General features: G+C 49.2%; 2 protein-coding genes across 6 annotated transcripts in view; both read left to right on the top strand.

The window, feature by feature from the left end:
* Positions 1–2,094, top strand: part of SEZ6 (seizure related 6 homolog) — a 45,094-nt gene extending 43,000 nt beyond the window's left edge. Inside the window, exons 14-17 of one of the 4 annotated variants that reach the window (XM_060290259.1) lie at positions 224–262; positions 510–627; positions 712–814; positions 1,005–2,094. In XM_060290259.1, the coding sequence (XP_060146242.1) occupies positions 224–262; positions 510–627; positions 712–814; positions 1,005–1,034 (290 nt within the window). In that variant the 3' untranslated portion in view covers positions 1,035–2,094. Of the gene's footprint in view, positions 1–223; positions 263–509; positions 628–711; positions 815–988 lie in introns of all 4 variants that reach the window. The other 3 variants (XM_060290258.1, XM_060290261.1, XM_060290260.1) reach the window with 3 other exon arrangements.
* A 3,474-nt stretch (positions 2,095–5,568) lies between these two features.
* Positions 5,569–18,905, top strand: part of PHF12 (PHD finger protein 12) — a 39,992-nt gene continuing 26,655 nt past the window's right edge. For both annotated transcript variants that reach the window (XM_030861984.2, XM_060290557.1), the window contains exons 1-2: positions 5,569–6,194; positions 6,836–7,017. In XM_030861984.2, coding sequence (XP_030717844.1) covers positions 6,129–6,194; positions 6,836–7,017 — 248 coding nt within the window. In that variant the 5' untranslated portion in view covers positions 5,569–6,128. The remainder of the gene's footprint in view (positions 6,195–6,835; positions 7,018–18,905) is intronic.

The following is an 18,905-nucleotide window of genomic DNA, read 5'->3' as shown; positions in this document are numbered from 1 at the left end:
AAGATGTCAAGTGCTGAGAACCAGAACCCCCTGCCCATGCCCCCTTCCTGTTATTCTTGGTCTCCCCAGTCTCTGCCAGATCCTTCTGACCTGGTGACACCAAGACAGATTCTGGGATGGGCTCTCCTTGGACAAATCCTTCCCATGATCAGCCCACTCCCTACCTTAGTGGTTTGGTTCTTTGGGCTCATCCACCGCCCTTGGCCCTCCCCTCTTGTTCCAGCCTCTCTGGATGGCTTCTACAGCGGCCGCAGCCTGGATGGTGAGCCCCCAACCTTGAGGGCCAGGGAAATAATCTCCCTGCCCCTAGTTCTCACAGCTCCCAGGCCATGGGTTCTCTGAGGAGGGAGGGCAGAGAAAGAGAGAGAGAGGTCTGGGACTAGCGGGGCAAAAAGCTCCTTCCCTGCCCCCAGCCAGCTAGAGGGAGCTGGTGGCTGGATGCCCCTGGGCAGAGGTGAGGGGATATGGGACCCAGGCCTCTGCCCCAATCCCATCCTCTGTGCTTTCAGTTGCCAAGGCGCCTGCTGCCTCCAGCACCCTGGATGCTGCTCACATCGCAGCTGCCATCTTCTTGCCGCTGGTGGCAATGGCGCTCTTGGTGGGAGGTGTGTACCTCTACTTCTCCAGGTGAGTCTGGCTTCCCTTCCTGCCCTGCACCCCTGACTCACTCCTGCCCAGCACTCCTGACTCACAGGCTTCTCTGCCACACAGGCTCCAGGGGAAAAGCCCCCTGCAGCTGCCCCGAACACGACCCCGCCCTTATGACCGCATCACCGTGGAGTCAGCATTTGACAATCCGACTTACGAGACTGGAGTAAGTACCCATACCAGGCTTGACACCCTAATCAGGACCCAATCCTATGCTCCCTTGGGCAGGTACCCCTAAGGGTCCTGCCAAGCCCTCTCTCTTTCCCTTTCCCTTTCCCTTTCCCTTGGGAAGGTGGATTATGGACTGACGAACCTTTTACAAGTTTCCAACTCCCAGCAGTCTCTTTCCTTTGCAGGAGACGAGAGAATATGAAGTCTCCATCTAGGTGGGGCAGCCTGGGCAAGCTGGCTCAGCCCTGCCTCACAGCCCAGCAGCAGAGCTCCCAGCTTCCTGCTGTCCCTCCACCTCCTGTACATACCACCTGGGAAGAGATGCCACCAATCCCTCAAAAAGTTGTGCTCTTCCCGCCTGCAATGCCCGCCAGGGCCTATTTTCTTGGTACCACTGCCCACTTAGGGCTCTTCCTTGGGTCCAAGTCAGGGGCATCTGCCTCTAGGCAGAACACAGCTGGGGCACAGGCATCAAGAACCAGCATTCTCCTGACTCTCTTTCGTGCCCTGGACCTCCAGCCTGGAATTCACAGGCAGAGCGGGAGCGCCTCTCTCCACGTGACCGCCATCCAGCCCTGGCATGTAGCGCCCTGCAGCAGGGTTAACTTGACGGTGGCGGAAACTGTGCCAGGGTGCTCCTCACAGGGCCATCACCAGTGGCCAAAACTGCTCTCAGCAGCGACCTCTGGGTAGTCCTGACATGCTGACATCAGCCCCCTCGGGGGGGGGGGGTCTCTAGTCTTTCTCTAAGGCCCTGGGAATGGTCAGTTCTGCCTTCTATCCCTTTCTGGGGGAGGCAATAATTCTAAGGCATCCTAAAGGGTTTAGGGACTCTACCCCAAGCTCAGGTTGGGCTTCCCTAGGCCACACCACTCATGCTCCACACCAAAGCAGGACACCCCACTGCTCCCCTGGCAGCCCTGCACCCTGAAGAGAGGGAGACCTTCCCCTGATGTCAGTCTGGCTGTTAAAAACATCCTCTTTCCCACTAGCCCCTCCCCCAACCCCAGCCCCCTGTCAGGCTTCCCTCCTGGCCACTGCGTTTTGCGATAAGGGGAGTGGGCAGGCATATTCTGGAGAGGAGCAGAGGTCAAAGGGTCCAGGAATTTGGCATGGAACAGGGGGTCAGAGCGTCCCAGGGAGAGGCCCAGAAGCTGGCTGCAGGCCACTTTGTACATGTAATGTATTATACGGCGTCTGGGCTCCAGCCAGAGAACAATCTTCTATTTCTGTTGTTTCCTTATTAAAATGGTGTTTTTGAAAAAAAAAAAACAAGCAATGGCCTGGTGGATGGTATTTTCTTGGAGGGAAGGAAGGTGGGAGATAAATGGGATGTGGACTTTAGGACCAGAAGGCATGCTGGACCTACCAACTGATCATCTCCAGATTTTATCAAAAACCAGTCATAGGAATTCCCTGGTGGTCCAGCGGTTGGGACACAGCACTTTCAATGTGGTGGCCTGGGTTCAATCCCTGGTCAGGGAACTAAGACCTTGCAGCAGCAAGCTGTGTGGCGCAGCCAAAAAATATACAACAACAACAACAGAAAAAACACAGTCACGTGCCAGTGCTTCAGGGACTACTGTCCCAACAAGGTCAGTGCAACAGATGGCATGTGAAATGAGAGGTCCCAATTGCTGGTGCCACAGGGGTATGGGAGCCCAGGAACTCAAATGCTTATCAATCCCAATGCTTCATTTCCTCCTCTTTGCTAGGTCCAGAACTGCAGGCTGGCACATTCCCAAGCCTCTCCTTTGAGCCACTGTATTGCTGAAAAAGCCCAGGAAGCCTGATGCCTCTCTTCTTTCGCTTCCTTCCAGCTAGCAAGGCTTAGGAAATTGGAATAGGAATCAGAGACTGAACCCCTGAACATGAGGCTCTAGTCTGTTTTGTCCTCAGAGAACATCCAGACTGTGAGGCGCAGAGGCAATGCAGCGTAGGGGCCTGGCTCCTATTTTTTTTTTTTTTTTTTTTTTTGTGGTACGTGGGCCTCTCACTGTTGTGGCCTCTCCCGTTGCAGAGCACAGGCTCCGGATGCGCAGGCTCAGTGGCCATGGCTCACGGGCCCAGCCGCTCCGCGGCATGTGGGATCTTCCCGGACCGGGGCACGAACCCATGTCCCCTGCATCAGCAGGCGGACTCTCAACCACTGCGCCACCAGGGAAGCCCCTGCCTCCTATTTTAACAAAAGCTGTATCCATGGACTCCAGAAAGAGGTGACTGAAGCGGATGTGCTTAGGTTTGCCACGTTTGGTCCCTCCTAGCCTCTATGCCCCTTCCCTATGGCCCCCAGAACCTCCTGAGATGTGTTTAGCCAGCCTTGGTCCCCATCATACATCCATGCTTAGAGGTATGCTCTGCATGGCTGCTCCCCAGAGTAAGAGCAAGAGGGAGGCAACAGGGAGTTAAGGGCACTCAGAAGCCAGATGACACAAACTCTCTGACGGAAATAGTAGCAGTAACCAGAAATTCTACAGTCATCCAGCAGGGAGGTCTTGACCACTCACGGCTGCCCACCTCCTGGTTCTACCACAAGCCACCTTGAAGGACGGAGAGGCTCCAGTCTATGCAGGATGCAGTGCCTAAATTAGCCACAAGAGGTCACTTCCGAAGGCATCTGTAACCCACCTGCTCTCTCTCCTCAATCCCCCTGGAACAGCCAGGGCTGGAGCTCTCCAAGGTGGCACCAACTACTGGCCCCACTGGGCTGACCTCATCCTCCAAGTTCTGAGGGGAAGGTTTGTGGAGTGATTAGTTCCCCTGGCACTTGTCAACAGAGCCAAGTATTATTTCCCTCTTTAGCCTATTAATGCCTATGTCTGTTCTCAACAGCAATGATGGTGTTGATCAAAGCAAAGCCTGGCTCTTTGGACATGTGCCAATGGCTTACTTTTCTGCCCCATAATACCTTCAGGCTGACACATCAACACAGCTGGGCCCTGAGCAGTGGGAAGGACGCCAGTGGGAGAGGGCACATGATGTATCTATTTCTGAGGGTCTGTGGCATGAAATACAGCCTAAGAAGAGATGAGGTCCGCCCACTTCCATACTTCTAGCTCAGCCCTCCTCTCTCTGAGGGCCACATCTCTGGCCCATAGCCACTAAGATTTCTTGTTTGCTGAGGCTGGTAGAGGGCAGAGAGGGCCGATCTACATGATATACTCCCCTGCTTGATCAATAAGGCCCAGGACTTTATCGTTCTTCCCAGGCAACAACAGGATCATTAGGAAAGTCAGAAAAACGGAAACCTAAGTCCACACACCGACATCCCCACCCTATCCAATCACCCTCCTTACTCTCCCCAAAAAAGCAGCAACTCCTCGCAGGCAGTTAGACAGTATCCTAGCCTGGGAATCAAGAAAGCTGTTTCATTCCTAGTTCTGCCATAAATTCACTATGTGAACGAGGCAAATCACTGCTCTTCTTTGTGCATCTGGAAGTGAGGAGATTAAGAGATGGTTTTTAAGCCCTTTCCAGTTTTAGGCTTCTGAGAATGCTAAGTACACCTTAACATCAAAAGTGAGCCAGGACACAGCTACCTGGTAACAACGCCAACTAAACGCCTAGTGTCAGGCACAATGATGCCACTCCCTTCTCCACCGCTTCATCTACAGTCAGGCAGAGATAACTGGCAGCCTCTGAAGATGGTACCAAGGGCAGGGGCGGGCGCCGTGGAGAGCGTGAAGCCCCGCCCAGAATTCGAGGTGAGGCCTTTCAGACTACAAATCCCAGCATGCAGCACGGCAGCTCTGAAAAGTATCTTTCCGGCAGGCAAATCACTCTTCCCCGAGTCTGTTACCGTCCACTGCATCGCATGCACACGGAACTACGGCCCCCATAACCCACCAGCGCCATCGCGATTCTTGCTCCCAGGATGCAATGCGCTCTCGTTCGCCCTTTGGACCCTTTGCGCATTGCAAACTGGGAGTTGAAGTCCACTGTAGGCAGGTAGCTGGGCGTTGTCAGCATTACAAACTCTTCGCTTTGGGCTTCCTCTTGGAAAGCCATTCTCAGGGACAGTGATCAAGAGAGGGTAGTAACGGGCAGGTTGACCTCTCCTTTCATCACCATGAAAGGCAGGAATGCTCAGGCTAAAATTTACCGCTGGGAGCGGGAGGGAAGAGGGAACAGTAGCCATCCAACCCGACACCAAAAGCATCGTTTTCCGTCGCGATGGCTTTTCTTTTCTCTTTACCAATATGGCGCCTGGTCCAGCCACACCTGACGCTGGAACCAGAGTCCAGTACAACATCCCTAGAAGTACTTGCTGTCACCGACAGCCTACCAGCTCTAGCCAACACCACACTTTGCTCCTTTCTGTTCATGCCTGAGGGCACCAAGGACACGGTGGTTTATATCCCACTACCAAAATGGCGAAAGGAGAAGCATTCTTGTTAGGGCCTGCAGGTGACAATACGCCTGCGCGGAGCCGGCTGTGTTGCTGTGGGGCGGGAGGGGAGCATCCTCAATACGCCTGCGCGGGAACAGAGTAGTCTTGGTCTATACTCAAACACCAATGGATGAAGAATCCCCATGTTCCTGCGGCTGCGCCGTGACCCTTAGGCGCTCTCCCAGGCGCCTGCGCGAGACCTCAAGTCCCGCCCTTTTCTCTCAGTACGCTGGCGCAGGGCAGAAAGGCGGGGCTTCGGCTCTCCAGACGAATGCCAGCGCGGCTGCGCGCTGGGGGGTACCCCCTCACTGCGGCTGCGCGGGAGCCCGGCCGCCGGCTGTCACTGCGGTTGCGCGCGGCGAGCGGCGATCCCGGGGCGCCTGCGCGGGTGGCTTTGCGGGCGCTCGCGGTAAGTTTGCGCCAAGTGCGCGGCAGCCGGGACGCAGACGGCGGCGGCGGCGAGAGGCGGAGCCCGGGGACCACCCCCCATCACCCTCCCCGCAGTCACCTCACGTACCACAACCTCACCTAACCTCTCACCCCCACTGCGATCCCCCCAACCCCGGGATGGCAGCGCCCGCCAGCTTTCCCGGCCGGACCAGCGGTCGCCAGCACCGGCTTTAGCCTGTGGGACTAGGCCCCGCCAAGGCCTGACTCCCGGAGCCGGGACCCACCGTGCAGCCAGACGCCGGGCCGGGGCTGAGGGGCCGCTCCCCCCTCACGGCCCGTGGGGAGGACGCTGCCGTCCCGGGGACTGGGGGCCGGGGGGTGGGGGGGGTGCCAGGGCGAGGAAGTCGGGACCCGTGTTTGGAAAAAAGAAGGGGGGCCGGGGTCAGGAGCACCCCCTCCCCCCGTTTCCCCCCTCCCCCCGGGGTTGGGGGGGCCGGAGCAGAGAGCGCCCAGCCCGGGAGGTGGATGAATGTGGGAGAAAATGGAGACCAAGACGATCGTGTACGACTTGGACACGTCGGGGGGGCTGATGGAGGTAAGAGTGGCCCTCCTCATCCCCTTCCCCCAGCGCCGGGAGGGAACCTCCGCCCTCCGCCCCACAAAGCCGGCCCTGAGCTCGCAGCGCAAGAGGGCCGGGGGACGGGGGGGCTCTTCCTCACCCAGACTCTCCCTCCCATCTTTGCAACTCGGGGGGTTACGCTCAGCCGCCGAGGACGTTTGCAGCAGTTTCACCTACCCGCCGCCCTCGATTCGCTCTCCCGAGGCGCCAACCCACTCCATCTCGTTGCACCGGCGGGCCTCCCCACCCCCTTCTTGTCGGCCCCTTTGTGCTTCCCCCAGCACGTCCGGGTACTGGGCTTCAGGCCTCCCTGGCTTTGGAGTCCCCCACTGTCCATACAAGGAAGTGGCGAGAAGGGAACCGCGCACCCTCTCCCCATCCCCCTACTCTGATCCTCCCCATTTGGAAGAAGCCGTTCTCGTTGTTGTGCTGCAGGAACGCGGTTAGGTTGGGCTCCCCCTGGTTCCGGGGGCTGAGAGGTTCTGGGAGCAGGCTGGATGGGAGGAAGAAGGACAAAAGGGGGGAGAGGGGTGGGTGACGGAGAAGCCGCGCCGGGGGGGCGACGGACCGCCCGGGACCTCCGGGTGTGCACACACGCCATTTGTATGTGTGTGCAGCAAATCCAAGCTCTGCTGGCTCCCCCCAAGACGGACGAGGCAGAAAAGCGGAGTCGGAAGCCTGAGAAGGAGCCCCGGCGAAGCGGCAGGGCCACCAACCACGACAGCTGCGATAGCTGCAAAGAAGGTGGGGATCTCCTGTGCTGTGACCACTGCCCGGCCGCCTTCCATCTCCAGTGCTGGTAAGGTCTGGGGACCCCTCCGGAGCCCCTTGGCGGACCCTCCTCGGAACATTCCTTCACCCGGCCTACCCCTGGCTGCCGAAATAACGGGCGCTTGCAGCCGCTAGCTTTCTGCAGCCGCTGGGGCCAGCGCCTCCCCGCCCCCAGGTGCTGCCCGGATCCGGCCGTTTGGGGGGGGAGGAGCAGCTGTGGGTCCGGACCCCGAGGTGGGGGTTGGGAGGGGTGAGGAGAGCCCCATCTGGGATTGGAAGTCGCTGAGGAGCCGGGACGGAGCCGGTGGGGCACGGCCGACGGTGGCGGGGAGGAAGGGGAGGAGCTCCGGGCCCTGCGCCGCTCGCCTCCCCGCGCGCCTGCCGCCCTCGGGCTCCTGCCTGGCTGGGCTGTCCTCGCGGTGGGTGCGCGGAGCCCTCGGCGGCCGGAGCTGCCCTGGTCCAGACCCGCGGGACCCGGCGCCCGGGCGCTTCCGGCTGTGGAAGAAATCATGGAGGGTGTCTCTCGAGTCCGCCTCTTCTCTCTGCCTCTCTGTTTACAATATGGCGACCTGCCTTTAAATTATATTTTTATTCTCAGCGCCATTTTGGCTGCATATATGATTTGCAAACGTCTCCCGGGGAACGGTGGGGGTTGCCTCGGGGTCCTTTCTGCGGAAGCTCCTCGGGGGCCGGGGCTGGGATCTTGCCGCTTTAGTCCCCTTTCTCTGCCGCCGCTTGCCCCCTGTTGCCTGTCGGAGCTGCCTCCCTCTTCCCTCCCCGCCCCGCGCTGCCGCCTCTTGGGAAATCGGGCCGGGTTAGACAATTAAAATTGCCATTGGGCGCCGATTTCACTTCTCCGCTCGGGATCGGCGAACCCTTCGCTGCAGAATCCTTTGCTGTCGGGGTTAGGATTGTGTGTGGTGGCCCCGCGAGGGCATTTTTAAGGACCGGAGCAAAAAAGCTGTGCGCTTTCCCCCCACCCCCCCACCACCCCCGCGACGCTTACTGAACGCGAGGGGAGGGGAGAGACCGAAGAGGGAGGGAGGGACCAGGGTTGGTCGCCCGCTGCTTGATCCTCCTCTGCAGCTCAGCCCAGAACAATCCGGCCAAGAAGAGTTTAAACTCCAGGTTCTGCCTGGAGAAATCACCTCTGCCCTCCACAAAAATCCCACATCTGCGCCGGGACCCCGATTGTATCTTGTTCTGATGGGTCTTGTTCTGTTCAGCAACAGTTGACTGAGGCAGGCGTTTATGAGAGGAGATGGCTGGAGAGAGCGGGAAGGAGAGGGGCTGTTCTGTTTGTTCCCACCCGTTTTTGATGTTGCCTTTTTTAGCCCTCTGTTTAAAAAAAAAAAAAAAAAAGTGAGGTTTTCCTTAAGCTCTCTACACAGTTCCATTCACATTCTGTTTCTCGGTTGGTGGAGTAGTGCCCACTGTATATTTGTACTAATTGCAGGTTTTGGAACACTTATTAGACAGATGACTGATACTGGGCAAATTAAGTCTGTAGTCAGAAGTTTTGTAGGAAGCTCCCATTACCATTCCCAAGATTCCTTTGCCCAGGAGAGCACCCTATCTTGGCTTGTAATGTTGCAGGGACAAAAATGATTATCCTGGAGGAAGCTTTGCCAATGGCTTTAAAATTTTTATTGTGAAGTGACTAATACCAGCAGTAAGGTTCTGTGGTTTTTAACCTTTGCTTCCTGTTGGTATAAGGTGTAATCCACCTGGGGAAAAAAATCTCCTGTCAAGTTTCCTGTGCTGTTCTTGAGCACAAAAGAGATTTGTACCTGGATGTGTTGTGTTGCTCTGGTTGAGAATTAAACTTGAGCTGATTTTTTTTTATTGCGCTTGTTTGATACATACTAAGACTGAATTGTAGACTTCTTGATTTAAAATGTGGGTTAATGTTTTACCTGTAGAATGAAGTTACCGTTAACCAAGAATGGTGATTCCCATACTGAGTGAGAATTTTGTAAGCTCTTTATTATTGTTCGTTTAATAAAGCTGAAATTGTTTATTAGAAACTTCAGGCATAGAAAAAGTGTGCTGTTTTGCCTGAGATTGGGCTTTCGAACTATAAAACCTAACCCCTGAATCTTTGAATTTGATGAGTTCAAGTCTTGTCAAATTGTAACAATTAACAGTTCTACTTTAGCTGGTAGGAGAGAGGGAGGGGTTTCTAGCTGTTAGTGAGATTCAGACTGTGCGTTTCATTGACTACTTTTTTTTTAAGACCATGAATGGGAACTGGTAATCAGAGCTTTGCGAATCCTAGTAAATGAGGCAGAGCTTGTTTCACATCTCCAGTTCCCTCTTTGAAGATGCCAGGACTGAATGTACCATTGACTTATCTGAGTAGTTATATAAATCACAAAACGTTGCAGGTATTGGTACAAAGGCAGGAACCCTTCTTTCAAGTGAGGGTTACCCCACTTTCCTGCCTCCTACCCCACACTCTTCTAGCCCAAGTGAAGTATTTCATTAACCATCTCAACCCAAGTAGTTAGGTCAAGCACTTAATGGTGTCAGAAAATTTTGATTCCTGGGTGTGCTCATGGTAATTTGTCCCGTTATTGTTTATTTGTGTCATGTGGGAGTGAGGTTAGGAGGTGTGACTATATTTTCTCTTCCTTCCCTTTTTAACTAAGACTGGATTATTTAGGTAAGCATAGTAATGATAATTTTCCTTATGTACAGAATGTTCAAAAGTGAAGGTGGCGTTTTACAAACCCTGTAGGTCATAATTGCAGTGCTGCTGTGGGTCTCCATTCAAAATTCTGTGAGACAAGTCCTCTTTCAGTCTCTGGTGGCCTTGCCAGCTTGCCTCCCAGTGAACAGCATCTAGTAAAATGCTCCCGAAGTGATTCTAGGCAAGCTTTACCTCCTGGGCTTAGTGACATGGCCATAACCACAGGGGATTTTTCCTAAGATAATCTACTGGAGGAAATGACTGGTCACATAAGCTGTATTAATTGTCTTGTCTTATCTCAGGGGCCAGGGCTCTGTATGAGGAACAGTCCTTTCTTCCCAGTTAGACTGGGAGCCCTATTTCTGGGTTTTCTCTGATGATCTGGGTGAGGGAATGAATTGTCCTGTGCTCAGTACCATGAACTCATTGAAGAATTAAACTTGAGGAGCTGATGTCTTCATATTTGTTTAAGTGATAGTATAATCATTTTATCCAAGTTTAACTGGTTTATCAATTATTCAGAGTGGGGTTAGGGGTTACTAAACCTGCTCCTAGAGAATTAGGAAGAGATGTTTTTAAGTGTTCCCTGGGGAACCTTACCTTTATCATAATTGTCGTGCAATAAGTTGAGCTTTCCGAAAATACTGATCTCCATGGACTGGTCTCTAAAAATTGGCCTTAAAAAAAAAAAAATTAGACTAACTGGTGGAGCTCTGGTTGCCGCCGACCCATCTTTCTGTTTGAGATGGATAGGATTGTTCTCACTGAGAAAGTGAATACCATAGGCATCAGTAATGGGGCTGACTGGAACCTGGATGGTTTCCTCTGATTGCATTTTGCTCCAAACAGTCTGAGGGACCAGAACGGTCTGGTTGAGAAGTGCATCTACCTCAGCAGACCTCAGCATGGTCGCTTCCCGTCAGACAGATTTCTGTAGCATTTGCCTCCGCATGTTATATTTGGAATTGTTGGCCGGCTTTCCTCTCTCTGGTGTTGGCAGCATGATCCAAAACGAGGTTTTCGAAGAATGAGAGTAAAAAGGTCTCTGTGCACAGGCAAAACTAAGCTCAGCTTGGAGTTTTGCATATTTAATTTTCAGTGAGTCATAACAAGAAAGGTTTCACACACACAGTAGAAAACTGCCTTGCAGAAAATCTATACTGTTTGAACTTTTAAGGAGGTGATTTTTCTGATTTTGTTGTGTTTATTAGCTCGTCATTAGAATAGTATCAGGCAAGTGGTGAATTAAAATACATTTGTTTTAACATTATCTTATACATCTTTTGTTTCTGACATTCCAAGTGCTTGGAAGCCTGGCACTGAAGAACTGGAGGTGACAGCATCTGGACTCCCTCCCTTCACTCTGCCCCCTCAATAGTAAAATAACTCAACAATAAACAAACCTAATTTGGTTTTGTGTGTATTTTATTTATTTTTGCATTTGCTGTGTTGTGTTGGAATCTGGGTGTGTAGTATTGTTTTTAAATGGTCCACTCAAACAGGAGGGGTCTAGTAACATTTAACTTTAACTCAATTTCACATGCATGCTTCGTCAAATTAATGTGGGGCTCCGGGACCAATTTTTATGAAATGAGTACTTTAGTTCAAAGATAAGGGATAATCGCTGTTTAAAAATATAAGACTAATACTTGGTATGAGTTGTTTACTCAAAAAATGTTTGTGACCCAGATGGCTTTGGTTGAGAAAGGAAGCGTCAGAAATATTAAAACCAGAAAGAGAGGTAATACTTCTCAGAGGTAACAGTTTTTGTGTAATTTAAGGCAAGTACTTAGTGGTACTGTTGTAGGAAATTTTTCATTTCGGGCTTGTCCCAAAATTAATTACCATACTCAGTGAAAGGTAGAATGCAGTTATAATCTCATCCATCTCCTGCTGTTCCTTAAGGCTCTCAAAGTACTTTACAGATGGGCTCCACTAGTACATTAGTGCTGTTTGGGGCCTTTGTAAATGAGTTGTGTGGTTTTTTACATGTTTAAATGTGCAAAAGCCATATTTAGGTACAGCCTTCATTTTAATCTGGAGATGAGATTCATGTTGGTCTTTTTAAAATTCTTAATCAAGTATGTTTCCAAGAGATTGTTTTTTTTGTTTTTTTGTTTTTTTTTGCGGTACGCGGGCCTCTCACTGTTGTGGCCTCTCCGGTTGCGGAGCACAGGCTCCGGACGCACAGGCTCAGCGGCCATGGTTCACGGGCCCAGCCCCTCCGGGGCATGTGGGATCCTCCCGGACCGGGGCACTAACTCGTGTCCCCTGCATTGGCAGGCGGACTCTCAACCACTGCGCCACCAGGGAAGCCCCAAGAGAATTTTTTTAAAGCCAAATCATAAAGACAAATAAATTACCTGATTTGAACTGAAAAGGAATTCAAATTGTCACTACTGTGTGTTGAATGAAACACTGTTTTTTATTAAGCTCTGAGTGAAAGTACAAGTGTTACTCAAAAGGGCTCAGTGAGTTTTCCAGTTTCATCCTTCTAGCATTTGTTGGTGCTTCATTCCTTTTTATGGCTGAATACTATTCTGTGTATGGCTATACCATATTTTTGTAGTCCATTCATCAGTCGATGGATATTTGGGTTGTTTCTTCTTTTTGCTATTGTGAATAATCATGCTGTGAATACTTGTGTGCAAGTTTTTTTGTGGATATCTGTTTTCATTTCTCTTAGGTATATACCCAGGAGTGAAATCACTGGGTCATATGGTAACTCTTACATTTAACCGATGAAGAACTGCCAGACTATTTTCCAAAGTGGCTGCATCATTTTACATTCCCACCAGCAGTGTATGAGCATTCCAGTTTCTCCACATCCTTTCCAATACTTGCTATTACCTGTCTTCTTGATTAAAGCCATCCTATGGCTATGAAGTGCTATCTCATTGTGGTTTTGATTTGCATTTGCCTGGTGGCTAACGATGCTGAACATCTTTTCATGTGCTTCTTGGCCATTTGTATATTTTCTTGGAGAAATGTCTATTCAGATCTTTGTCCAATTTTTATCAGCTTATTTGGTTTTTTATTATTGAGTTGTAAAAGTTCTCTATATATTCTAGATACAAGTCCCTTGTCAGATATATGATTTGCAAGTCTTTTCTCCCATTCTGTGGGTTGTCTTTTCACTTCCCCTATCTTTTTATTTTTAAATTTTTAGTCTTACCTAGAAAAAGATGGTTGATTTAAGTACACTTAAATGTCTATGCCTATATTGTCTATGTAATGACAGTAAGTAAAGGATTTTTTCTGTGAACTCAGTCAAGATGATGTGTCTCAGTGGAGGGAACCTTATGATGATTTGGTATGTTGCTATTTCAGCTTTTCTGGGTGACCCCTCTTAGCAAAGAAGTCTAAGGCTGGAAGTTACCCTAGAGGAAGTATAGAAAATCCACCACCTGCCCTAAGGCAGGATGCTCACCTGGCTCCCACCAGCCACAATAGAAAATTTCTGTGTATAGGCACTTCTCATACTTGGAGGCCCCTGGTTCCTGGTTTAAGGAGGAAGATTTTAATCACCTCAGTTTGATTGGTAACTGCTTGGGGTGGAAATAACTACAGATCAGTTAATGAGCTTTTGATCTCGGTGAACAAGAACAAAAAGTTGTTCGAACAGTGCAGTGAACTCACCTATTTATATGTGTCTTTATGTAAGTCCAGATAACAGTAAATAGGGAGGCGACATGCAGAGAATATTTGCTTGAAGGTTTTATATAGCTTATAAAAAGAAACCGTCTGCTTTGATGCTCCCTAGAAATGCAGGTGTTCTGCTTCTTAACAGAAATGGGTATATTTTTTCTTCTACAAGTGATATGGCGATAGAAAATAGATGAAGCTGAATGTTGTTTGCTTTGAGTTATGAGTAGAATACTGAAATCCATCTCTGAACTTTCTTGTCCCACCCCCAGCGCATACACAACAGTTCCTTGGGTGTGTAGTTAAGCAGACCAATCTGGTGGAAAATTCTGGTTGAGGTTATGTTGGCATTTACTATGATAATGCAGCACAGGCACCTGGAAATGCATTCTTGTTTTCTGGGGTTTTTTTGTTTGTTTTTGTTTTTTATCTTTGGCTGTACTGGGTGTTCATTGCAACACGCAGGCTCTTCGTTCTGGGCTCAGTAGTTGCAGCCTGAGGGCTTAGTTGCCACGTGGCATGTGGGATCCCAGTTCCCCGACCAGGGATTGAACCCATGTCCCCTGCATTGGAAGACGGATTCTTAACCACTGGACCACCAAGGAAGTCCCTGCATTTTTGTTTTAAGGTGCCAGAGTTTTAAGTCACCAGAGCAGGAAAAAAAAAAAAGTTTGTTTTCCCACCTCCACTGTGCTCTTCCTTTGACTTAAAGTCCCCAGGGAGTACAACATGGCCAGCTGCATTGCCATTCAATGAGTGACACTTATAAGAGCACCTCTGCATAATGCTAGCCTCCCAAGAGACAGGACAGGAGTACAGCTGTCCCCCTGCCAGTTTCCTGAAAGAGGAGGACATTGTATTCAGTGCAAGTCCTAGACCAAATTTCAGAAAGGCACTTTGGTGTTGCAGATTTGTCACCATGCCCAGGACGCATGCACAGGTCGCTCGCTGACTGCTTTTCCCATGACTCAACAACAGTTAAGAATAAGAAGGTGACTCTTTTTTCTGCCTGCCACTTACAGATATCAAAATCCTCATCCTTTAAGCCTTTAATTATTTCTAAATCTAGTCTCAGCAAATAAGAATAAAGACGAAGTTTTGTGTGAGAGGCAAAAGACACTGAGGGGTATAATGGGCACTGACAAAAGAAGAAACTATTGATTGGACCCATCAGTAAAAAGGAACTTGGCTGTTACATACAGCTGTTGCTGAATTCACAATAAGCAAATTCCAAGTACACCTTGCAGATTGATGAAATTTTCTAAATAAAGAAAAACTTGACTCACTCATTCAAAGAACTACTCCTTTCCCTTTTGCAATCCTGTACTAAATGTTCATTAAACTACTTGAAAGCCAGAGACTGACCCATTTCCTCTGCTCTTTGCTGCGTAATACTTAGTGGTATTACAAATGAGAGACGTGCAAAGATAAACACTGGTTGGGGAACAGAAATGATGTCTGGGTTCTTCGAAGTGGATGGTACCTTTGTTAACACAAACACATGGTGACTGTTCCTTTCTCCCTAATTACGTTTGCTTTTCTGTATGTTAGTAGCTTTGGTGTTTAATCTTTGCCCTTCCCCTGTTTTCTGACAAATTGTACAGGGTATCTCCCAGGAAATGTTTCCCGGTCTTGAAAGGACAAAAGACTTAGTAACAGCAGGGTGGGGGAGGCAGGTGGCGGGGACTCAGTGCCTGAACCTAGCGTTAGTCTTTCCCACTGATTTGGGCTCTGCGTGAGGCTCTTTTTGAAATAAGCTCAAGTGAGCAGGAGAGGACTCTCTGTGGGGTTTGAGCTTAACTGTAGCCCAAAGACATCACTTTACCTCCAGGCCAGGCAGGGGTGGGGGTACCTCTCAGAATTACTAGCAACGTTGAATTCTAGGGTGGAAACCTGTTTGTAGCAGCACGAGCACATTTATAGTCTTTTATCCAGCTGTGATCCTCAGAGGGTTGTTGGATATTTTTTCCTCCTGTCTGCATTTGTACAAAGAACAGAGCAGAGAAGCTAATGAAGTGCACGGAACTTTGAGTGAGTTTAGAAAAGTCTCTGCATTACAAAACTGGGCAATGTGGAGCTACTCCTGTTCTTTCCACAAGCCATGGGCTCCTGTGATGAGCTGTGAGCTTTTTAATTCCCATGTTCACTGAACCCTCAGGTAGAGTTCTACTGATTCTTTTTTTTTTTTTTTGGCTGCGTTGCATCTTCCTTGCTGTGCACGGGCTTTCTCTAGTTGTGGCGAGCAGGGGCTACTCTTCGTTGTGGTGCACAGGCTTCTCATTGCGGTGGCTTCTCTTGCTGCAGAGCATGGGATCTAAGTGCACGGGCTTCAGTAGTTGCAACACGTGGGCTCAGTAGTTGTGGCTCATGGGCACACGGGCTTAGTTGCTCTGCGGCATGTGGGATCTTCCCGGATCAGGGCTCGAACCCGTGTCCCCTGCATTGGCAGGCGGATTCTTAACAGCTGTGCCACCAGAGAAGCCCCTCTACTGCTTCTTGGTTTTAACAAAGCTCTGGAAACATTAGAGGGAAACTCTATGGTGAACTTTTTCCATTAACAATCATCAATTATTGGTCAAAATACATTGTGAAGATTATACTACATAAATCTCATTAAATGTGTCTAAACCTGTAACTTTTCATAGTTCTATACATGGGTTGGCTATATTTAACTTTCCTTGATCTTGCCATTTTTTTGAAAGAGCGTCTTAAATGTAGGGAGAACTATGTCACTAATTTTGACCTTTATTGAGAAACACTGTTTTGCTTTATTATCTTTGTTTTGCTTTATCCCTCCTTGGTAGTCCTCTTGGTTTTGCCTGGCATAGATGACACTTAGCCATTCTAACTCAAAGCAATTCTGACGCCTGATTCCATGATATCAGACATCTTTGACTTCAGGCTGCAGTTTGTGGTGTTGTAGGAAGCTGTATAGTAAGAAAAGTGCCTGCAGGTTATTTAAGTTACGGGAAAGAGCTCATGTGCAAGGCTTGTATGCTTGCTGTATACAAGCTTTCCACAAATCTTACCATTTGTGTGCACACATTCAGGCCCTTAGGGTGACTGTTCTTTGGTTAGGGACCATCTGAGAGAAAAGTGGGCCGAAGGGAAAAATCATGGCACTCTGTCTCTGACAAGTATGTTCAACTCCTAAATAGGTCACCAGGGGTATAACTGGAAGGCTTCAGAAGCCCAAATCCGCACTTAGCTGTGGCATCAAACCACGACAGCACAGTTTGACAGCGTGCCCAGGAGATTACTTCAGTCATGCAGGGTGGGGAGCTTTGAGGTTTCTGAGTAAAATTGGGGGAGGGGCAAGGGTAAGGGTAAAAGAAGAGGGGAATAAGCCCTGTGCTGTTTTGGCCCCAATAGTAGCATTATTCTTTAATTTTTTTAAATTTTTGTTTGCATTGGGTCTTCATTGCTGCACATAGGCTTTCTCTAGTTGCAGCGAGCGGGGGCTGCTCTTACTTGCGATGTGCGGGCTTCTCATTGCAGTGGCTTCTCTTGTTGTGGAGCACGGGCTCTAGGCACGCAGGCTTCAGTAGTTGTGGCACACGGGCTTAGTTGTTCCGCGGCATGTGGGATCTTCCTGGGCCAGGGCTCGAACCCGTGTCCCTTGCACTGGCAGGCGGATTCTTTTTTTTTTTTCTTTTTTAAAAATTTTATTTATTTATTTTTGGCTGCATTGGGTCTTCGTTGCTGTGCACAGGCTTTCTCTAGTTGCAGCGAGGGGGGCTACTCTTGGCTGCAGTGCACGGGCTTCTCATTGCGGTGGCTTCTCTTGTTGCGGAGCATGGGCTCCAGGCGTGCAGGCTTCAGTAGTTGTGGCACGCGGGCTCAGTAGTTGTGGCTCGTGGGCTCCAGAGCGCAGGCTCAGTAGCTGTGGCGCACGGGCTTAGTTGCTCCGCGACATGTAGGATCCTCCCGGACCAGGGCTCGAACCCGTGTCCCCTGCATTGGCAGGCAGATTCTCAACCACTGCGTGGCAGGAGGATTCTTAACCACTCCGCCACCAGGAAAGTCCCAGTAACATTATTCGTCCTCCTTCATTTTTTTTTTTAGAAGACCCTGTCAGAGGAGAGTAAATGAAGCAGAAATCCTCCTTAGGGAAAAGCAGCTGAGCCTTGGGTAGAAACCCGCTCTACATTTAGTTGGATTTCAAATATTCTCCCTAGGATGTTATTATTTTTAGTTTTCCCAGCCTTTATAGAATTTTAGGTCCAATATCTGTAAGGTGTGAACTGGTCCAGATTCCCTGAGCTGTGTCTACAAGAAGAGTGTAGCCTCTTTCCTTATTCTTGATAGTCCCACTAAAATTTGACCACGGAACAGTACCCAGTTTTCCATACCTTTGAGACTCTTATGGAATACACAATTAAAATTGTTGGTTCTTTCCAATGGAATATTAGAAAGTGGAGTATTAGAAAGTGACTGTTGGGGATGTATGTATACGTATAGCTGATTCACTTTGTTATACAGCAGAAACTACCACAACATTGTAGAGCAATTATACTCCAATAAAGATGATAAAAAAATTTTTAAATAAATAACTAAAATCCTTTGTTGCCAAAAAAAAAAGAAAGTGACTGTTGACGCCAGAATATTGACTCTTTTCTAAAATAGGTGGTCTCCAGCATCCATCATAAGGTGAATGAATGAAGCCCATTTTTTAACTGTTTGCAGCCAGCTCATTTTCCATTGTAGAGAAGCCAGGATTGCAAGAATAGGCCAACCAGTGGTAGATCAGGTCCTGTGGCACCGGGCTTGGCTTGTAGAGAAGTTAGCAGAGGCAAACACCTGTTATAACTGTTGGTTCTACCCTCCCTCCTTCTTTCCCTGCACTTCTTATAACCCTCTTCTCCAGGTGTCCTTCACTGGGAGGATGCCCCAAGACAGCTCTACATAGAAGGCAATAAAATTTGGGGGCACAGTCAGCTAGTTTGAAAGGATTATATGCCTGTGGAAGTGACGCAACTAGCTAAGTTTCTCAATAGGGCATTTGTAATGGCCTGGCATTTCATTGGCCTCCTTGTTAACACAGCTACTAAGGCTCTGCATGAAAGAACCAGCAGCCCTTGTACTTTTTATGTACTTTGTGGCATTAGCTGTATTTGAGTCAGTAGCTGGGGTAAAGGAGAGTAAGAAATTAAGGTTCAGGGACCCCCATGAACTTTCTCTCTGCTTTCATCTCTCCAGTATCCTTCGATATGACCCTCTTCTCTGCCTTTGAAAGGTAGGCCATCCATGAAGGGAAAAGCTGATGCCCACACAAGTGTCCAGAGAAAGCTTACTATTTCTGCTGACATTTAAATTTCATTAAATTTTGTTCCCTCAAAACACAGACCATTAAATTTGGGAATTATTAATATAACTTTAAGTTTTAAAAGATATTGTTAAATTAAACTTTACCCATCACCTCTTAGCTTTTCCAGGACAGAAGCTGATTTCAATTTATAAAAGGCTTGTTTTCTGTACTGATAGGTGCCTTTATAGATCAAGATGGCTGCTAGGAGGCTGGGACATGGTTGTGGTCCTGTCAGCGATCACCCTCACTCCCCTTTTAACTGGTACCAACA

This window comes from Globicephala melas, chromosome 20 (genome assembly GCF_963455315.2).
Source record: "Globicephala melas chromosome 20, mGloMel1.2, whole genome shotgun sequence".
NCBI lineage: Eukaryota > Metazoa > Chordata > Mammalia > Artiodactyla > Delphinidae > Globicephala > Globicephala melas.
Note: the sequence above shows the minus strand (reverse complement) of the source record. Positions and strands in the feature narration are given on the sequence as shown.